This window comes from Carcharodon carcharias, chromosome 2 (assembly GCF_017639515.1).
Source record: "Carcharodon carcharias isolate sCarCar2 chromosome 2, sCarCar2.pri, whole genome shotgun sequence".
Lineage (NCBI taxonomy): Eukaryota > Metazoa > Chordata > Chondrichthyes > Lamniformes > Lamnidae > Carcharodon > Carcharodon carcharias.
Window position 1 is genome coordinate 198,073,824 of NC_054468.1, and position 22,293 is coordinate 198,096,116.

General features: G+C 44.3%; 1 protein-coding gene across 1 annotated transcript in view; it reads right to left on the bottom strand.

Moving 5' to 3' along the window:
• haao (3-hydroxyanthranilate 3,4-dioxygenase) overlaps positions 1 to 11,893 on the bottom strand; it is a 29,473-nt gene extending 17,580 nt beyond the window's left edge. Inside the window, exons 1-3 of the mRNA XM_041181496.1 lie at positions 11,814 to 11,893; positions 9,522 to 9,600; positions 772 to 855 (exon numbers count right to left, since the gene is read on the bottom strand). Coding sequence (XP_041037430.1) covers positions 772 to 855; positions 9,522 to 9,600; positions 11,814 to 11,893 — 243 coding nt within the window. The remainder of the gene's footprint in view (positions 1 to 771; positions 856 to 9,521; positions 9,601 to 11,813) is intronic.
• Between the last annotated feature and the right edge of the window lie 10,400 nt (positions 11,894 to 22,293).

Consider the following 22,293-nt stretch of genomic DNA (forward strand, 5'->3'; position numbering starts at 1 on the left):
TATTCATTTAAATACGGGAGACTTCAATTTTTATTGCGGCTGCACGTGTGTGGTAACTTAAAGGGGCTGACTTGTGCTCAGCCTGTGCAGGGACCTCTGGGCACGGTACTTGTGGAGCTGACTAAGTGGATTACAGTTGTCAGGTGTATTTATGAAGAATTGTATTCAGTTTTCACACCTCGTCAATGCCTTCAGTCTGTCCATCACCTCTTTATTGGATGAAATTCCTTAGATTCTCATCATTTCAACATAGAACTTTGACCCCATCTACAGGACACGAAGAATTCTCCACTCCATCTCTTCTACTCCTTTAAGGACCTCCTAAAAACCCACCTCTCTACGACCAAGTTTTATTTATTCCCAAGTTTGTGAAATGCCTTTTTATATGTTAACGGCAGTTTCCCTTTTTATCATACTGATCATTTGTCATGCTTTATCATTTAATAAGACTTCTTGGAAAACTTTGAAGACTCTTGACTGATGGAAAATATTAATGTAAACACATTCTAGAAGAAGGCTGGTTAGATTGTTCTTTTGCAGGATGGTGGGAAGGGTGCATTTTTCCTCAGAAAATGTTTTACCTCCTAAATAGCATAAATATTGCGTATTCACTGTAAACCACCTTACCTCAGACTAACATCCAATTGGATTGGATAATAATGGCTCTATTTTTCTAATAAATGTAAAGGAACATTTTTAAAAAAGAAACAAGCACACACAGATTTTACATTAAGCTTAGGTCAAACTTGTCTTGAAAGGAACTCTACTCACCTCTCCTTCTCGAATGTGCACATCTTTATGCTTTCCTTTCTCTATGATCTTCAGGCACATGTCCCCTTTGCATTGGTAAAACAACTAAAAAGAGAACAAAAGAAAACACATACCCGATCAGTAAAATGACTATTTGTACAGGAAAAAATAATTCTAGTTTTGATTCACCAAAAGTTCACATCAAGACTGTGAGAGTACAAGGTAAAAATGGTCACTGGGTAAAGGTTGGAAAACAGGTGTTTCTAAGAGGAAATATATTGGATGGGTGGAAAGTATTAGGTAGCTTACACCAGGGCTCGATGATGAAAAAAATACTTTTTCTGGTTTAGATCAATGATTTTGATTCAAAGCTCAATCCAACGTAATCAAATTTGCAGATGCTATCAAACTAAGAATCAAAGGGAGCTGAGAAATGACACAATGTGTTATACAAAACATTTAAATTGGTAAAACAATGGGAGATGCTAAAATTTAAGGCCCAGTGTGGAGTACTGCACATAGGAAGGAAACACGGGTGGTTCAATTACCCCATGAGTGCTCTTGAAATAGTTAAGGAAGATGCTTGAAAGAAACCTAGGAGACACAAAACTCAGCAATCTCATCTGCAAAGCAAAGAGCAACAGACCCACCAGAACACTGAACTGCATAGCTAAAACAGTAGAGTACAAAGCAGAGGAAGTAATGATCAAGCTGTACAATGCTCTGGTCAAACCATACCTTGAGTACTGTGCCCAGGTCTGGTCATTAAGACAAGTGGGAGACATTCAAACATTGGAGACAGTGTGCAGAAAGTCCGTGAAGCTTGCTCCCAGGTCAGAGGACTCAGTTATGAGGAAGGATGAAAGAAACCTGTGCTTTACAGCCTAAACAGGTATCTGAAGGTGATTTTCTAGGCATATATAAGATAGTTAAAGGAATAGAAAAGGTAAATGATGAAACTGATTTCTGGCCTTATTGCCATATTGTCCACCCGATGCTAGCGGGCGCGGAAAATTCCGCCTCTTAAGTTCTAGCAAGTTACTTGATCATGAGTTTGAACCCAATACCATCCAGCAGAGGTCACTTGTAGCAAGCAGTACTGAAAGCCCTGTCTTCTGCTCCACTTGAGATCAGCTAGTTCAACTGAAAATTAGCCTTGGGATCTGGTCTAGATAACTTAGTGCTACATTGTGTGGTGTCATATAACTTGGCACGAAAATAAATTTTGTTGGATCAAGTTGGTCCCAGAAAAAATTGCTTCACTTTGAGAGTTAATTGTATCATCCTTAAGACAAATATCAGCCTGGATTTTTCTCCCAGTGGTGAACAACAACACCAGCCGTTCATTATACTTGTACTTGTCCATGGGCTTTCTATGGGTCTTAGTGTAATTAGAAAACAATTTCAGTGTGCTGCCTTCTAGAGGTCATCTGAGACCTATATGAACAGGGCATGTAACAACATGTCTCCTTAGCCAGTCAGCTTGAAGAATCATTATTGAACAACACAGTCTAAATCAGCAAGTATCAGATTAGAATATTTAATTCAATGTCAACTCAGGTATAGGAGGTAAAATAACAGGAGGGTAAGAAAATCTCCTAAGAGAGAGATAGAGAAAGAGAAAGAAAATAATAAAAAATAAATTTAATCTCTGAAGGTATAAGACTATACGATTGTTAAAGTTAATTTTCATTGCTAGAGATTTTTTTTGGCAGTAATTAAGTAATTAATTAAGTAATCACCATGCTGTCTAAAGCAGCAGTGGGAAATCTGGGGGCCATATGCAGCCCAGCAGGATTCTGAGTGTTTTTCCGATTGTGTCAGCCTGTTCCTACCCAACGGAAGTCATTTCTTGCTATCTTGACTCCATTCTCTCTCCCCTTGTCCAGTCCCTTCCCACCTACATCCGTGATTCCTCTGACACACTACATCATATCAACAAGTTCCAGTTCCCTGGCCCCAACTGCCTCCTCTTCACCATGGATGTCCAATCCCTCTACACCTCCATCCCCCACCGGGATGGTCTGAGGGCTCTCTGCTTCTTTCTTGAACAGAGGCCCGAACAATCCCCATCCACCATTACTCTCCTCCACTGGCTGAACTTGTTCTCACACTGAACAATTTCTCCTTCAACTCCTCTCACTTGCTCCAAATAAAAGGTGTGGCTATGGGTACCCACATGGTCCCCAGTTATGCCTCTCTCTTTATGGGGTATGTGGAACATTCCTTGTTCCAATCCTACTCCGGCCCCCTCCCACAACTCTTTCTCCAGTACATTGATTGCTTCGGTGCTGCTTCATGCTCTCGTCTGGACCTGGAAAAATTTATTAATTTTGCTTCCAATTTCCACCCTTCCATCATTTTCACATGGTCCATCTCTGACACTTCCCTTCCCTTCCTTGACCTCTCTGTCTCAATTTCTGGTGATAGGCTGTCCACCAATATTCATTACAAGCCTACCGACTCCCACAGCTACCTTGACTACAGCTCCTCACACCCCGCTTCCTCCATCCCATTCTCTCAGTTCCATCACCTCTGTCACATCTGTTCTGATGATGTCACTTTCAAAAACAGTTCCTCTGACATGTCTTCCTTCTTCCTTAACCAAGGTTTTCTACCCACGGTGGTTGACAGGGCCCTCAACCGTGTCCAGCACATCTTCCATGCATCTGCCCTCACACCTTCCTCTCCCTCCCAGAACCATGATGGGGTCCCCCTTGTCCTCACTTATCACCCCACCAGCCTCCACCATTTCCGCCAACTCCAGCATGATACCACTACCAAACACATATTCCCTTCACCCCCCCCTATCGGCATTCTGTAGGGATCATTCCCTCTGGGACACCCTGGTCCTCTCCTCCATCACCCCCTACTTCTCAACCCCCTCCCATGGCACCTTCCCACGCAACCACAGAAGGTGCAACACCTGCCCTTTACATCCCCTCTTCTCACCGTCCAAGGGCCCAAACACTCCTTTCAAGTGAAGCAGCATTTCACTTGCACTTCCCTCAATTTAGTCTACTGCATTCGCTGCTCCCAATGCGGTTTCCTCTACATTGGAGAGACCAAACGCAGACTGGGTGACCGCTTTATGGAACACCTTCGGTCTGTCTGCAAGCATGACCCAGACCTCCCTGTCTCTTGCTATTTCAACAGTCCACCCTGCTCTCATGCCCACATGTCCATCCTTGGCCAGCTGCAACATTCCAGTGAAGCTCACGCAAACTGGAGGAACAGCACCTCATCTTCCAACTAGGCACTTTACAGCCTTCTGGACTGAATATTGAATTCAACAGTTATAGATCATGAACTCTCTCCTCCATCCCCACCCACTTTCTGATCCCATTTTTTTTCCAATAATTTATGTAGATTTTTCTTTTCCCACCTATTTCCATTATTTTTAAATGTATTTCCATCCATTGTTTTATCTCTACCTTTTAGCCTATTTCGATCCCTTCCCCCCATCCCACCCTCACTAGGGCTATCTGTCCCTTGCTCGTCCTGCTTTCTACCCTTAATGTCACCTATTAGCACACTTCTTAGCTAATATCACCACCGTCAACACCTCTTTGACCTTTTGTCTATACCATAATTTGTCAATTTCCACCTATCACTGGCCCTCTATCCAGCTCTACCTGTTCCACCCCCCCTTAAACCAGCTTATATTTCACCTCTCTTCTATTTTTCCTTAGTTCTGTTGAAGAGTCATAAGGACTCGAAACATTAACTGTGCTCCTCTCCACAGATGCTGTCAGACCTGCTGAGTTTTTCCAGATATTTTTATTTTTATTTTGGATTTCTAGCATCTGCAGTTTTTTGCTTTTATATTTCTAAGCGTTTTTGTTGACTGTTGCATATGTGCAGGGTTGCCAGATTCTGCTGGTTTCCGTCCACGTAGTTTTTTTCCCTACTGGTATTACTAAAGCGATACGCACGCAAAGCAAGGGCATGAGAAGTGAATGTGTGCTGACTGCAAACAGCACTGACTGTGAGAGCCGTGCACTCCCTCTGTATCCAATCAAAGAGCTGCTACCGTTCAAGCGGCACAAATTCTAGGTACTCAAGTGAAGTTAGCAAAATCCCAGGAGACTGCCTTGGTTACGACACTGGCAGACGTGGGAGGTTGTGTTTTTTTATGTTACCTTTGCTGGTAATTTAATTTGCCCCTAATTATATAATGGATCACTTTGTATTGAAGTGGCATGATAAAGAAGGAGAATCAAGTGCAAAGTCAAAAAGTACAGAGGAAGAAGAAGCAGTAGCCAAAAAGAGGAAAATCGGTGACGTGGGCTGAATAGTAAAAGAGAGCTGGGAGCTGGATTATTTTGTTACTGAACAGAAAGGGAGGCCGTTTTGCTTAATTTGCAAAGGTGTGATATCAGTTCCAAAAAGATACAACATTAAGATACATTGTGAAACACACCATTCCTCCCATCTAGCAAAATTTCCTGTAGGTTCTGCCCAATGTGCTTCCAAATCTGAAGGAAGCAGGGAAACATTCTCTATAACTCATTATGAAATATTTGGAGTGTATTAAATGTATTTAATCTTATTCATGGGGTCATGGTTAGTGCACATGCCTGATTTCAATCTTGCGTCCACTGAGATGAAGGAGGGCTGCTCGTGTGGTCCACTCACTAGCCTAAATTGCCCTCCACTGGTCTAAAGGGTACTTTATAGTGGAATAGATAAGCCCTAACTTGCTGGTGAGTTTAGATCCTATCTCTGAGCTAGGTACAAGGATTTCACACCATTCAATGTTTTTAAATGGTGAGTTAGGCACAAGAGATTATTATAGCAAAGTTGCTGGAGGAGCAGCACATCTTGGACAGCAACTCTTAGATTTCCACATTTATCTGTGTGTGTGCAGTTTTTGGAGGTTGTTGGCCAATTTGCACATAAATAACAGTGAACATTGTTCTTAACAACAACTTATATTTATATAGCATCATTAAAATAATGAGATGTCCCAAGAAGCTTCACAGGAGCATTATGAAACAAAAAAGGACGTTGAGCCACATAAGTACATATTAGGTTAGGTGATCAGAAGCTTGGTCAAAGATGTAGGTTTTAAGGACTGTCTTAAAAGAGGAAAGCAAGGCAGAGAGGCAGAGAGATTAAAGAGGGAATTCCAAAGTTTGGACTGAGGCCACTGAAGGTATGGTCACCAATAATAGAGAAATTAAAACTGGGGATGCACAAGAGGTCAGAATTAGAGAATCACAGATATCTCAGAGGGTTGTGGGGTTGGAGGAGATTATAGGGCCTGAACTTCCTTGGAGTGGCAATCAGCATCATCGGATTGCCACTCCAAGCTCAGTTTCTTACCTGATGTTTTCTCTTCCAGCTTGTCTCATCTGACAATCCAGCTCATGCCGGATGAGATCCAGGCAGCGCAGCATGTCCTCAGAGCCTAGCGTCAAAGTGTAGTTGAGTCAAAGTGAAGGAGGCCATGCCCCCTTTTACAGCACTTGTGGACTAAAACCAGGTAAATTTAAAGGTCCTTGACAGGCCAGGGAGAAAGCAAGTGTCTAAGGTGAGTGGATAGGATTTGAGAGGCGGGAAGAGGGGGGGGGGGGTGGTGATTGGAGGTTGGATGCGGGATTGGAAGGGTGTTATTGGAGGTCAGAGGGGTAATGGAGGTTGGGGGGATCAAAGGTTGCGGGACTATTGGGGTTGAGGTGGGATCAGAGGGCAGGGTCGGGGATCGGAGGTCAGGGGGGTGATCGGAGGTCCGGGGCTTTGGAGGCTGGGGATAGTTTGCGGAGGCCAGAGGGAGGGTGGTCAGGCCGCAGAAAGGAGGGGAGGGCCTTGGGGAGTGCATGAAGCCTTGGTTGGGGAGGATCAGGCCTGGGGGCAGGGTGCTGGTGGGGGGGGGGCAGGCTTCAGGGGTCAGTGTGTTGGACCTCTGGGGGTAGGTGATGGGCCTCGGAGCATGGGGGGGATTCGGGTGTGGGGCCTTGGGAGGGAGGGTGTCAGGCCTCTGAGGGGAGGGTGTCAGGTCTCAGTAGGGTGGATCTCGGGCTTCGGATCAGTGAGTTGGGCCTCGGGGGTGGGGGGAGTCCTGTGGAGGGCTGGTCTGGGCTTGTCCAATAGTTATAGTCAGAAGTGTTTTTAATCCTTCTAACTTCATCTGTGTAACTACTGATGTAAGGCAGTTGGAATCATCTGAAGTTTGCGACTTAAATCACGTATTCGGATTGTTCCCAGTGCAGGGCAATTGCCTCGGAAAAGTTTACACTTCTGGGCAATTGCCATGCAAACCTTACCTGGAACCTCTGAAGGGGATTCCCCAGTGCATTTCTGGGGTACCCTCCCAATCTGATGCTGGGGAGCTCAGAAGTTAAGGCCTATTAAAGATAAGGAGGGATGAAGCCACGGAAGGATTTAAAAATAAGGATGGAAATTTTAAAATCAAGATGTTGCTTGACCAGGAGCTATGTGGGTGCTTCGGGGTGATAGGTGAAGGGGACTTGCTGTGAGCTAAGACATGCCAGCAGTGCTTTGAATGACCTTAAGTTTACAAAGCATACAATGTGGGAGACCAGCTAGGAGTGTGTTGCAATAGTTGTGTCTAGAGGTAACAAAGCTGCAGGTGAGGTGAGATGGGGGCAAGGTCAGGCGATGTTACAAGATGGAAATAGGTGATCAAATGATGTCATGAATATGAGGTCGGAAGTTCATCTTGAGATCAAATGCAACACCAAGGCTGTGAACAGACTGGCTTTATCTCAGACTGTTGTCAGTGGGAGGGGTGGAGTTGGGAGCTAAGGGATACAGTTTGGAGTGGGGACCGAAAACAATGGTTTCAGTCTTTCCAATGTTTAATTGGAAGAAATTTCTGCGCATCCAGTACTAGATGTTGGACAAGGTGGTCCAATAATTTAGCAACAGAGAGAGGTAATGGTGAGATAGAGCTGGGTGTACTGTCAGCATACATGTGGAAACTAACACTGTGCCTTTGGATGATGTTGTCGAGGACAGTATGTGTTTGAAAAATAGGAGGGGCCAAGGATAAATCCTTGGGGGTCAGCAGAGGTAATGGTGTGAAAACAGGAAGAGAGGTCATTGTAAGTGATTCGCTGGCTACATTTAGAAAGATAATAATAGAACCAGCTGAGAGCTGTCCCACCCAGCTGGGTGACCATGGAGGTGTGTTGGAGGAGCTTGGTGTGGTCAACCATAACAAAGGCTGTAGACAGGTTGAGAAGGATAAGGAAGGAAAGTTTACCTTATTATTACTATCTTAGCGTTATTTCTGCAGCAAAATCTGGCCCAGTAAAACTAATTTTATTTAGTAATAGTTTCAACTGTCCGCAAACAGTACACAACAAAACAATAACTAAAACAAAAACAGAATTACCTGGAAAAACTCAGCAGGTCTGGCAGCATCGGCGGAGAAGAAAAGAGTTGACGTTTCGAGACTCGAAACGTCAACTCTTTTCTTCTCCGCCGATGCTGCCAGACCTGCTGAGTTTTTCCAGGTAATTCTGTTTTTGTTTTGGATTAGCAGCATCCGCAGTTTTTTTGTTTTTAAAACAATAACTATATTTTCATGAGGAAAAAATAACTGCTCCAGGGAAAATTGCAGCTCTCACACTATCCAGTTTTAAAGTTAATACAGTATTTGCTGCAGAGGTTATGTTTATATTTTCACACAGGTGACTTCTATTCTTTTGTTTCCAACTAGTTTAGGTTAACAGCTCTTTCCTGGACTCGAACTCAAGTTCTGTCGAAGGGTCATGAGGACTCGAAACGTCAACTCTTTTCTTCTCCGCCGATGCTGCCAGAACTGCTGAATTTTTCCAGGTAATTCTGTTTTTGTTTTAGTTTAGGTTAATGTCTGTAATGAGCTAACATACAGTGAACTGCAATATTCAGGTGCTGAGCAGCAGACTGCCGAAAGAGCCTATACGATACATAGAGCAAGGGGGTTCAATAATGAGCAGAAAAGAACTACAAAAGTGAAGAATATAAAGGTTTTACAGGTAAATATCAATAATGTTGGTACAAGATTAATTCCGCTCAATTATCAACCAGTAATTTGAACTGTTGACTGTCTGGACTTTGAAGTCCTATTGCCCAATATATTTTCTCAAGCATTGAGCAAATACGCTGATCTGAAGCATTTGGTTATTTAAAAACAATTGTATCAAATTGCTTAATACTAGTTAACTAACATAAAATTGTCGGCCAAACAAGGGGTGACTTGTCCTGTGTAATATTTGTATCATCCTAGGTTGCAACTTGTTAAGAAATAATTTATTTAACCTTTTCAATTAAATACATTGAAACTTCAAACAACATTTTCAAAAGTACAGTACATTAAGACCTGACATACGTCATCCAAGCACACTGTTCACAAAGGAAAAAAGATTCGAATACCATGGGACAGAAATGTAAAATTGAAGAACCTCTTTCTATGGGCTCACAGATAAAGTAAGAAATCTAAAGTAGCGCTAAATTATACAACGGGAACATCCCACGTTTAAGCATTGATCTGTGCTAACTCAACTAAGAAGCAGTTTGGCTGTAACAAATGGCCTCAGCAATCCTAATTTGGAGAGGGAAAAAAAGCAAATAAAGTTCCTGTTTCCATCCAATGACCCCCTACTAGAAAGAGTTCACATGTGAGTGTCAGATGAAGCCAGGAGTGAGCTAAGCTCACAACTGAATTACATTTATGAAAGGTGGAATGAAAAGGAGATGAAATATTCTCTGATATATTGCATTCCTGAGTGTTCAATGATCATTGAATAATTATGTTTTACCTCTTCTCCTTCTTCTATGTGATAATCTTTCCTTTCATTAGGTCCTCCAACAAACATAACCTTTAATTGGCCATTGTGCCTGAAAAGCATTATTTTAAAACAACGTATTAGCCAAAGGCTTTCAGATTTGAGGAGGTAATTCAGAATTAATAATATGTCAAAATACGTCAAAAATAATGTTGAAGCAATGAGTATTGATTTACACAATCAATTTAATAAACTAGGACAAAATGTATCCTGACTGTCTCGGTGTCGGTACAGTATGCCTCCTTTAAAGTGTTCTTCAATGATCATTGAATGATACAGAAGGTAGCCATTTGGCCCAGTTGTGCCTCCGTCTAGCTATCTAGGTGAAGGAGCATGTCTTACGGTTTTACTGGATACAGTTTTTCTTTTCATCTTCACTAAGTCAATATTCCCCACATTTTCAATCAGATCCAGCACAGACGGATGAGGTGAATAGAACACAGTTTGCTGTACAGATTGCTATTGTTTCTAATGAAAAAGAGCTTGTCCTTCACAATCTCAGGATGTCCCAAATGCTTCACAGCCAAAGAAGTCCTTTTGATGTGTGGTCAGTATTATATTGCAGGAAAGCACAGCAGTCAAGTTGCCCACAAGCAGCAATGAGGACTCCCCTGGCCTTCTCCAAATTGTGCTAGAGCTCAGTTAGACTGCCTGAGAGGGCAGATGGGCCTTAATTTAACATCTCATCCTAAAGACAGCATTACCAACAACACAGCACTCTCACAGTACTTCACTGAAGTGTCAACCTAGATTCTCTGATCAGGTCCTCAAGTAGGACTTAAACCTCTAAGTTTCTGACTGAGTGGTAAGACTGCTATCACTGAGCTAAGACTGACATTTTATTATGCATAAATTCACAACAATGACTGCTATTCAATTGACAATTGTCTTTCTGCTACAAGAACAGATGGTTTGGGGATGAAAATAGTCAGATTGTCGCAGTTGTGGGTGCCATTTTCCACTGAAGGTTGCTACAAAGGAATATAGGCCACATACACCTTTGGAACTAAGTGGTTACTAAGTGATCCCTGACCAAATTGAAGGAAGGGGGTCTGGTAGTGGCCACCTCCATCTCTACTGACCCTAACCATACATCTCCTCTAGGCCTCATCTCATCAAAGGCCCTAAGTAATAATGTTAGTGTCTTCTTCCACAGCACCTCCTCTTTCAGGCACTGCCTTACACTCTTAAATCCCCTCCCTAAATTTCTCTGACATTCTATTTCTCTCTCTCCTCCTTAAAGTTGATCAAACTTTTAATATCTCTATGTGTTTTGCTGTCAAATTCTGCCCAGTGCATTGAGATATTTTACTACTTTAAAGGCATTATGTTGTTGCAAACTGTTGTTGGTGCCTCATTGTATTTTGTTTCCTGGTGGTGGTGGGCTCTCTGTGTTGTGATCCCAGGAGGACCGTCAACCCAAGAAAATGGTTTTCGAGGCAGAACAGCCAGTGCAAGTACAGTAATCCTCCAATCCAGTTCTGGTAATGCACTCCACAAGAAGATCCAACCTCACCTATCTAAGGTTATATCAATGTGTTCCAGGACATACACTGTCAAGGCAAGATGAGCTCCAATGGTCAAAGGTCAAAGGTGCATGAGGAATACTGACCCCTGTTCATGGGCCACATCATAAGCCACTATAATAGAGATATATAAATGAACTACAGACCATATATTACCTATAACATGCAGCAATGCAGATTATCTTCTATGTAGTACACAGGAGACTGTCCTATTCTGTCTGCAACAGATCATTATTTACTGTGAAAACATATACCGTACATAACATTCTTCACTATCCGTTTTGGAACCTATATACAAAACACGCTGCTGTCTGTAATTGAGTAATCCTGTACGTGTTTAATTGAGTAATCCTGTATGTAAACACATTGCAGAAGGGATGAGTGGGATAACAATGATTTATGAACTCATGGTTAAACTAAGAATGATAGCAAAACTATTATATACAATAAATCCAAGTTTTCCCCGTCAGTCTTTAATACGGTTAGAACAGTTCTCTCAGTGCGGTGCCTTTTAAATTCAACAGAAAGTTTCACATTAAAAGGAATATCGATGCAAGGCATTATTAAGGAATCCCTTCCAAATGAAATTATTGGTGTTGAATTATTAGATTTGGCAGCAGGTGCACGGCTCTACAACAAACATTCAGACAACTTGCTTCAATTGTTTGACTTCCAGCTGTACGGAACGAGCTCACTCACTGTTTTCCACGTCCAATAAAGGCACTTTTGGGTGACTTACATGAGTTTGTTGCAGACAGGGGGGTTAAAGAATTTCTTGTTTTCCTCGATCCATTTATCTACATTGTAAAACAGCCCCATCGTTTTGATATTACGAGCTTAAAGTTGGTACTCCAGAGGAAAAAAAAGTCCGCTTAAATGCCTTGATCTGAGCTTGTTCACACAGCGGGACGTCTTACATTCGTTTTATATTGACACTGACGAGCTGTGGAACCCACTTTTGATTGGAAGGTTCTACGTCGGTGGGAAGGAAAATTGCCCTCCTCCTAGAGGAATTTGCACGCAACAGGTTTCAACTCCAATCAATGCGGGCCATACACCTCCTGTCGCCCCTTTCTCCCTCCAAACAGTCCCACAATGTTCTATCTCTTGAAGGGGCGTGAAATGAGGCGCGGAAAGGTGATAAAAAGAAAAAACTGCGGAAATCCAAAACAAAAACGGAAATACCTGGAAAAACTCAGCAGGTCTGGCAGCATCGGTGGAGAAGAGCACAATTGACGTTTCGAGTCCTTATGACCCTTCGAGTCCTTATGACCCTTCAAATCCTCATGACCCTTTAACCCTGTTTAGGTAAAGACAGGAAGGGAAGCACTAAAAAAAGTTTTCATCATTCAAATTTAGCAAGTCACCTGGTTCACAAAGGCTGCATGGGGATAACAGGAGCTCTGACTACAGTCTTTGGGGCTTCCTTGGATATGGGAGTGGTGTCAGAGGACTGGGGGATTGCCAATATTACAGCCCTGTTCAAAAAAAGGGAAAAAGGATAAACATAGAAAAAAAATTGGAGCAGGAGTATGTCATTCGGCCCTTTGAGCCTGCTCCGCCGTTCAATATTATCATGACTGATCCTCTATCGCAACGCTATACTCCCGTGCTCTCCCCATACCCCTTGATGCCTTTAGAGTTTAGAAATCTGTTTCCTCCTTAAATGTATTCAGTGACTTGGCCTCCATAGCCCTCTGTGGCAGAGAATTCCACAGGTTTACCACCCTCTGAATTTCTCCTCAACTCAGTTCTAAATGATCTACCTCATATTCTGAGACTGGAACCCCTTGTTCTAGGCCCCCCTCCATCCAGAGGAAACATCATCCCTGCATCAAGTCTGTCCAGCCCTGTCAGAATTTTATACGTTTCAATGAGGTCCTCTCTCATTCTTCTAAACTCAGGCTAGTTGACCCAATCTCTCCTCATTTGACAATCTTGCCATCCCAGGAATCAATCTGATGAACCTTCGCTGCACTCCATCTATGTCAAGTATGTCCATTCTTAGGTAAGGAGACCAAAACTGCACACAATACTTCAGGTCTGGTCTCACCAAGGCCCTGGACAGCTGCAGTAAGACATCCTTACTGCTGTACTACTCAAGTCCTCTCGCAATGAAGGCCAACATACCATTTGCTTTCTTAACTGCTTGCTGCGTTTGCATGTTTGCTTTCAATGACTGGCACACAAGGACACCCAGGTCCCTTTGTATATCTTAAAGACAAGATAGCAGAATGTTTTCATATCTTACCTTTTACCTGCTATCTGGCTTACCCTGCCATTACCTTTATGCAACTATCAGGAACTTCTTTAGTCTTTCACATTACCATTCCCTTTGTCTTGTGTTCATGACATCTTTGTCAAATCTCTCCTAAGTTCCATTTATCCCTGACCTTTCATTTTGCTTCACCTGCTCCACTCCCTCTTTAACAGTAAAAAAAAAATCACATTTCTACCTCTCTTCAGCCCTGAAGAAGTCATACAGATTTGAAACGTTAACTCTGTTTCTCTCTCCACAGATGCTGCCAGACCTGGTGAGTTTTTCCAGCATTTTCTGTTTCTATTTCAAATTTAATGCTCATTTAGAGAAGCAGAGGTTAATAAAGGACAACCAGCACAGATTTTTAAAGGAAAATTGTGATGGAAGTAACAGAGAGACTTGATGAAAGTAGTGCAGTTGATGTATATATGGACTTTCAAAAAACACTTGATAAAAGTAGCACAGGACAGGATTGTTTGGAAAATAGAAGCAAATGATATTAAAGGGATGGTAGCAACTTGGGTATGTGATTGGTTAAGAGATTAAGAGGTACAGAGTAGTAGTAAATGGACTTTTTCTGACTTGTATGGGTGTCCCGGGGGGGGGTCTGTATTTGGACCATTGCTTTTCTGCTACGTAGAATTATCTGGACTTGGGTGTTGGTAGCACAATTTCAAAATCTGGGGATGATACAAAACTTGGCAACACAGTAAATGGTGAGCAGGGTAAATAGTAAAGTTTAGGAGAACATAGACAGTCTGGTGAAATGGGCAGACACATAGGAAAAACACGTTAATGCAGGAAGAGTGAAGTTATGCACTTTGGGAGAATCAACATGAAGATTGAGGCAATATAATCTAAATAGCACTATTTTGAAAAGGAGGCGCAAAAGATAAAAGATGGTTTGGGCACAGTCAAGGTATATACCCATGAGGGGGAAAGGTAGGCCAAACAAATCCAGAGCTCCCTGGATGGTAAAAGAGGTAGGGAGTAAGATGAAGCAGAAAAAGCAGGCTTGTGAGAGGTGTCAGGGGGATAATACCATTGGAAATCAGGTGCAGTATAGAAAGTTGATAAGGGAATTGAAAAAGCAAATAAGAGAAACATAAGATCATAATAAGAGCAGGAGTAGGCCATTTGGGCCCTCAGGCCTGCTCTGCCATTCAGTAAGATCATGGCTGATCTGATTCTGGCCTTAACTCCATATTCCTCCATGTCCCCATACCCTTGAGTCCCTTGTCAATCAAAAAGCTGTCTAACTCAGCCTTGAATATATTCAATGACCCAGCCTCCACTGCTCTCTATGGAAGAGAATTCCAAAGGCGAATGACCTGCTGAGAGAAGAAATCCCTCCTAATCTCCATTAAATGGGAGACCTCTTATATTTAAACTATGGTCCCAGTTCTAGATTCCCTCATGAGAGGAAACATTGTCTCAGCTTCTACCCTGTCAAGCTCCCTCAACATCATATATATTTCATTAAGATCACGGGTGGAATTTTTGAGACTAAGTGTGGTGGCAGAAATTTGCGCCTGATTCACATTTGGAAGCTAATTAAATATGTATCAGTGAGTAGCTCTCCAAATCATATGGCACGGTGGGCACTGATTCATCATCCCTGCCATTACCTAATGGGGTTGAAGGTCTGGGCACCATATTTAAATGCCACCTGAACACACACATTCACTCGCTCCAGCCCCATTGCATGTATATGGCTGTGCCCAAGAAGAAAGCTGCACCAATGCACCAACATTCAGCAATGACTCCCTTGAAACCATCATCCATGAAGTTTGCCAGCACTGGAATGTCCTCTACCCAAAGGGATGGCTCCAGGAGGCCCGCCAGCATTACCTCTCTGGTCAGGGAGTGGTAAGAGAGGCCAGCTCATTGGGCACCCACCCTAGAAATACGATCCAATGCAGGAAGAGGATGAATGATCTCATTCGCTCTGCCAGGGTAAGTCAACCTTCAGCTCACTCCAATCTCACACTCTCATTATGACACTCTGCACTGTAAAGGGTTACACTGCTCAGGCATTTCACACAATATTAGAGGGGGACGCTGATTGTCACACAGGCACTTTAACGTCACCAGCATCTCATCTATCATGTTGTGTAAACTCCCGCCTCAGCCCTTACTGGGGAGCACTCAGCACACACAGCTGGCATGCATGCTTCCCAATCTCTTTTCTGTTGCTTCCCATCACATTCCATCCATTTGTCTTCATGCAGGCCAAGTTTGCCCACAAGAAGAGGGAGAGATCCAAGACTGGAGGAGGAAGGACCGACATCCAGGAGCTGTCCAAATTTGAGGAAGATACCACCAAGTTGGCATTTGAGGACAGAGATCGCTTCTGTGGGAAGGTGAGACTGGCCTCTCCCAGCAAGTCAATACGGTTGAGCTCTCAATGAGTTGATCACATCCTGGCATTCTCAGTGAGTGACATGCAATGTTGCATTTAGCCTGTTCGTGAACTAAATCTAACTGCTCTCTCTTACAGGCACCAGCTGGTCCAGATAAATCAGCAGAGCCAATATAAGCCCCAGCCCCCAGCCCACCTCAGACAAGGAAGCTGTGGAGCCATTTGAAAAAGACAGTCACTACATTCACCTGCACCCTCAGCACAGAGACACAAATAGTTATAGACTCAGGGTCATATTCTGGGGAACGTCTCACAGACATGTCTCCGCAGCATGTGGAGGCAGTGATAGCCCAGGTCTCTGGCACTCTGAGGACTGCTGGAGATCAGGTACCCACTGAGTCTGAGTCAGATGATGAGCCTCTGGAAATAGCCATATCACATATGCTGAGATGCCTCCTCCATGTCACCCTCAGGCAAGGGATCCCCCCTTTGAAATGCCAGGCTGTGAAGGGTACAACAGACCGCAATGATGTGGGACACCCTCTTTGGAGAGTACTGCAGAGCCCCACCTGAGTGGTCCAAACATTGGAAGAGCATCTTCCGGATGCCAATGGTCTGCTCGATGTTGAATCTTGTTGCCTTATGTGCCATGTTGTATTGCTCCTCTGAGTAACTCAAGAGCACGACACATGAACCAACGTTTGAGCAGGTATCCCTTATCCCCAAGCAGCCAACTCTGTAATTGCTGAGGCCCTTTAAATATGTGAGGCACGGAGTGATTCAAGATGTATAAGTCATGGGAAATCCCAGGGTACCTGACACAAATGTACAAGATGTGCTTCTGATGATTGCACACCAATTAAATGTTCAGAGAGTGGAACCCTTTCCTGTTAATGAACATCAGGGGCTGATGTCTTGGAGATTTCAATACCACATGTGTGCACCCTGTACTCTAGGGAAGCCTGAGATGGCTGCAAAGCCCAGAAATCTAGCAGCCTGGCGAGCTTCATTGATTGAGTTCACATACTACTGAGCCTTACTGTAGAGGGCATCTGTCACCTCCTTGATACATTTTTGTGCTGAGGACTGTGAGGTGCTGCATAGGTCCCCGTGGATCCCTGGAACGATCCACAGGCCAAAAATCGAGTGTGGTAGTGACCTTCAGGGCAACTGGCAGAGGATGATCTCCCTGTCCACGGGGTGTTGGATCCTTCCGCAGAATGTGGCGGATAGGAAAGTCTTCTTTGGTAGACCCTTGGTTATGAGGCCATCTTTGTGGAATGAGTCTAACCATCCATTGGGTGTTGCTGGGGCTCCCCTGGATCATGGACCTGAGGGCAGGCCTCCTCTCGAAGCAGGGCTAGGAGGCATCGGGTCCTTCTCCTCCTCCTCAATCAGATCACTATCATCAAAACAACAGCATTGAGAACAAGCTCCGTTATTCAATCCTCCTTCTCCGCGGGGACTGATAGATGCAACTTGCAGCTGAGGCACAGACTCACAAATCTAGATACCACGGTGTCAACCCTGATACTTGACATCTCAATCCCACCGAGGTTGGAAGAGGTTTGGGCACATTCATTAAATGTGCCACCTTACCAAAGGCCTTCCTGCATTATCTGATCTGGTATAACTTACACTTCAGCAATGGCTGGATGCCCTTTGGCCCGTTACCCATGCCAATTGGAGAAAGCACATTCGAGGCTTTCATTGATGATCTGGCAAATAAGCAGCAGCTGTGCTTCCTTAACATTTGCCTGCATTTTCCATTCTCACATAGCTCTCTGTTAAAACTCAAATGCAACAACTGTATTGTTAAGACAATGAGTCCTGCAGTCTCTTGTTAAAGCGCAACAAAAGGCAATGGCTCCAATTGCACCTTTTCAAGGAAGTCATCCTCTTTTCTTTCATGTCTGACTCCACTTCAACGTTGAGACTCCAAGCAGTTTGAGGGTGCCCCCTGAAAGGGCCCCTGAGTGCAATGTACTCCTTACATGATGCCTCAGACCCCTCACGTGCAGATTCTTTTCCAGTTTCAATTTCAAACTTCATCACCACTTTGGGCTTTCAAGACGGTGGTGATGTGATTTTATTTTGAGGCCAGCTTTGACTCTCCCCCTGTAATTGTTTGGATCCCTCCAATTTTCCTGAAACTCCAAGATGTGCAAGTAAAGCTCCCTCTGGTTATTCTCCAGCCTTCCCCAGTAATCTTGGATCCCATTGTAATTGTGGTGGACTTTCCTGCCCTCCCACCTGAACCCATCACTGTTGATGTCCCCATGCCCCAATGTGGACCTCACTCCTTCCCATCTCGAGGCTGTGTGCACGATAATGTAGAGGAGACACCCCCGCCTTCCCCCCACCAAATGGCCAGCAGAGCTTTGAATACCCCCCTTTTTATTATGTATTCCCCACTTATATGTTGCAGATGCCTGCCTTAACCTTGACCATCCCACCCACAGTCCAGTACCAAGCCAGACAAGCCCATGGCCACTTACTGTAAGGCCGTGTCCACACACTGTATACCAAGCTGTCCTTCTCCCAATTGAGCATACAGCCTTTGCCCCTCTCTGGAGTAGGACCAGGACATGTGTGCCAGGCATAGCCCTATAGCATGGCCTACGAAGCCTCAGGATTGCCTTTGATCTCACCCTGACTATAAGGTACACAAAGTCCAAGGACTGTTTTTAATCTCGCTCTGACAAGAGGTTCACAGAGCCCCAGGACTACCTTTTATCTCTCACCCAATCTCTTGGCCCCAGACCAAGGACTATGACTGTTTTTCAATGAGTTATCTCGTTCCTTCTTTACTGATGACAACACAGTCTTCCTCCCCCAGCCCCTCCATGAGTCTCAGTGCAACTTGTCCCTCATGTGCAAGTCTTTCCATTCTCTTAAATCTGTGAGTCTCTGTGCAACCCATCCCTCTCGTGCCGCACTAACACAAACCCCCCTCCTCTCGTATTCTGGAGTCTGCTTGCACCCCTCCATACAGTTCGATTCCCATCCACCCCCTTCTTTGTCTGCATTCTAGTCCTTCATAATGAACTTCAGCTTCCCCACCCTTGGTCTCCCCTCTGCCTGGCATTGTCTCCCTGCCTCTCCAACCTCAGCTTTGCCCATTGTCCCGCATGTCTCCTTACTCCAACCCCCTTCACCAAAAGCCCACCATGTCTCTGACATCCTTCCCCCTCAACCCTCTTCCCACACCCCCCCACCCCCCCGACAATCGCAATGCTGGTTTTTGTCTCATAGTGCAGCCCTGCCTGAGCCCCACAGAACGCAACCTCCCGGAGTAAGGAGGAAGCCGATGAGCAGACCAGCCCTACATCCCCACCAGTGCAGCATCTCACAGGCATTGGTGAGAACTCAGAGCAGTGCTGCTGCAGGTAGCTTTGAATGTTGCACTTACCTTGAAGTCATGAGCGAAGTGAGGATGGACCACTTACTTCCAAACGTGATTTAGGCCGGTCTAATTTCCTGCTGGCATGGCATGAAATTGGGAGGGGGAACATGGTTCTGGTGAGCATTTTTAATCAGCATTCATGACATGGTAATGCATGCAAATAGTGTTGCCGACGTGGATTAGCAGGAAACCCGATCCGCCATTGGTCCGCCTTGAACGTGGTGAGGGCAAAATTCCGAATTGATTTCCCGCCAGTGGAAATCCGATTTTTGGCCTCGCTCCAAATTATCTACTCCCGCCTACCTCAAAACCCACTGATGGCAGAATGGGAAATTCTATCCCATCTCTCATTCTTTTAAACTCCAAGGAGTGTAGATCCACCTGCTCAACCTTTTTTCATAAGACAACCTCTTCATCCCAGGAATCAGACTAATGAAACTTCTCTGAACTGCTCCCAATGCAAGTATATCCTTTGTAACAGAGCTACTTCCTAAAATTTTAAAATTGGACAACGACCTTTTAAAACGAGTGAAGCTATGTCTGGCTGTGATCCTAAACAAAAGAGCTATCAGGATAGTATCATAGCGACCCAAGAGCCAGGCAATGACCATCTCCAACAAGAGATAATCTAAGAATCACCCTTTGACATTCAATGGCTGTACCATTGCTGAATCCCCCAATATCAACATCCTGGGGGTTATCATTGACCAGAAACTGAACTGGACTAGCCATATAAATACTGTGGCTACCAGAGCAGGTCAGAGGCTAGGAATCCTGTGGCAAGTAATTCACTGCAGGATGGTGGACATCCTGACCACAGGTTAGGAGTGTGATGGAATACTCCCCAGTTGCCTGAATGAATGCAGCTCCAACAACACTCAAGAAGCTTGACATTGTCCAGGGCAAGGCAGCCCATTTGACTGGCACCCCTTCTACAAGCATTCACTCCGTCCACCACTGATGAACAGTGCCAGCAGCATCTATAAGATCCACAGCAGAAACTCACTAAGGCTCTTTAGGCAGCACCTTCTAAACCCATGACCACTACCATCTAGAAGGACAAGGGCAGCAGATACATCGGAACACCACCACCTGGAAGTTCCCCTCCAAGCCACTCACCTCCTGACTTGGAAATATGTTGCTGTTCCCTCACTGTCACTGGGTCAAAATCCTGGAACTCCCTCCCTAACAGCACTGTGGGTGTACCTATGCTTCAGGGATTACAGTGGTTCAAGGAGGCAGCTCACCACCTTCTCAAGGGCAATTAGGGATAGGCAACAAATGCTGGCTTAGCCAGCGACCCTCACAACCTGTAAAATGAATTTTAAAAATCTCTGAATAGGCGCTAACCACCCCTGTGGACTGCAGAGTCCAAATTTAAAAGGAATTATACAAAGGTCATTTACATTTCATAAGCCAAGTCTGGCCAACCGGAACTGAGTCTTCTGCTAGGACAAAGGACCCGGCAACCTGCCTTTAAAATTCTTAATGGTTGGAACATTAACAATCACAAGAACCCAGACAAAGTTCATATACACTCATTGTCAAAGCCAAAATGGAGAGGTGGGAGTCATGTGACATGGCCCCCTAGCCGGTGGAACCTGTAAGATTGCCTTGTGGAGCTGAAAAGCTCAGGCTGCCATCTTCCATCTACCAGGCAACAACACAGACAAGGGGCTCTGTTGAGGTTTGAATATCTGGCCCCCACCTGCACTGTTTCTATAGAACGTTTGAACTTCTATACTGTCGCTTATAAGACTAATTCATCTCTGTGTACCTACCCCATCGTGGAAGTCATCTCACTAAGAAAATGGCAACTTTTGATGCCCAGGTGTGGGTCAAACAAGAGAATTTGAATGGGGAAACTCTGGCAGCCCTTAGCACAGAACAACTGAAAGCTGTAGCTAGGAAGGTACAGTTAAAATTGTCCATTAAAGTGAAGAAATAGATATAGAGCTCAACTATGACTCTGAATCTCCTCCCCCTGCCAATTTATAGCTGGAAAAGCTCAGATTGCAGCTATCATTTCAGGAGGGAGAAAGAGAAGTGCAAGCAAGGGAGCAGGAGAGGGAAAGAGAAGCACAAGCAAGGGGACAGGAGAGAGAAAGACAGAAATAAAGGGAGAGAGAATAAAGAGATAGAAAGACCAGATGGCTGGAGGCTGCGAGGAAAATCTCTCTCTACCCAGTAGCACTCCCTATCTCTCTCAAGAGCGTTATCAATAAAATTTTTTTAGGTACCGAGCCACGGAAGGTGATATCAGGACAGATAACAAGAAGCTTGGCCAAAGAGGTAGGATTTACGGAGCATCTTAAAGGAGGAAAGAATAAAATCCAGATGTGCAAGAGCCCAGAACTGGAGGAGCACAGAAATCTCAAAGTTTTGCAGGGGTGGAGGTTACAAAAATGGGGAGGGACAAGTCTATGGAGGGATTTGAAAACAAGGATATGACTTTTATTGCCTATTGCACTTCAAATGACATCAGTCTTAAAAGGGCTGCCAAAATTTACCATGAATGCGCATTTTACAGCAAGGTACTCTGTATCATCATCAATCCCCTGCTTCTGTTTCTTCACTCACATCCTTACATACAAAACTCTCATTTAATATAACCGTATGATGCAAGTGCATATTATTAAATCCACTACGGGGTCCCACATATTCAGGAAACCTCCAGGGTGGGCCGGTTGTTTCGATTCTCCAGACATAAGGCCAAAAGGTTAAGTGCAGATGATGGTCTCCTCCTCCAGGACACTACATTGCTCCAGTTGCCCGTGCTGGCTCCAAGTAGTTTGGAAGAGGAAGAGCTCCACTAGGAAGATCAGTGTGTAGTGAAGGGTCACAGCTGGTGACCAACTGGATGAAGACCTGTCCCCTTAAGACAAACCTGCCAGCCTATCCCTGAACCATGCCACATGTGCTTGTATTTATAAAAAATGTAATAGGCAGGGCAATACAGTAGGAAGAATCCCAACTTATTTTTCTTTATACACACATACCCCATGAGATGTCTCATGTATTCCCAGGAGTACATCTACAAGTTGGGAATCCCTGAGGGTGGTGGGGGTGAGAAAGTGACTGCAAACAGCTCAAGGTTTATGATGACCTCCTTGTTTGCTGATGATTGCACAATGTTCCACACCATTCGCAACTCCTCATATACTGAAGCAGTCCATGTCCAAATGCAGCAA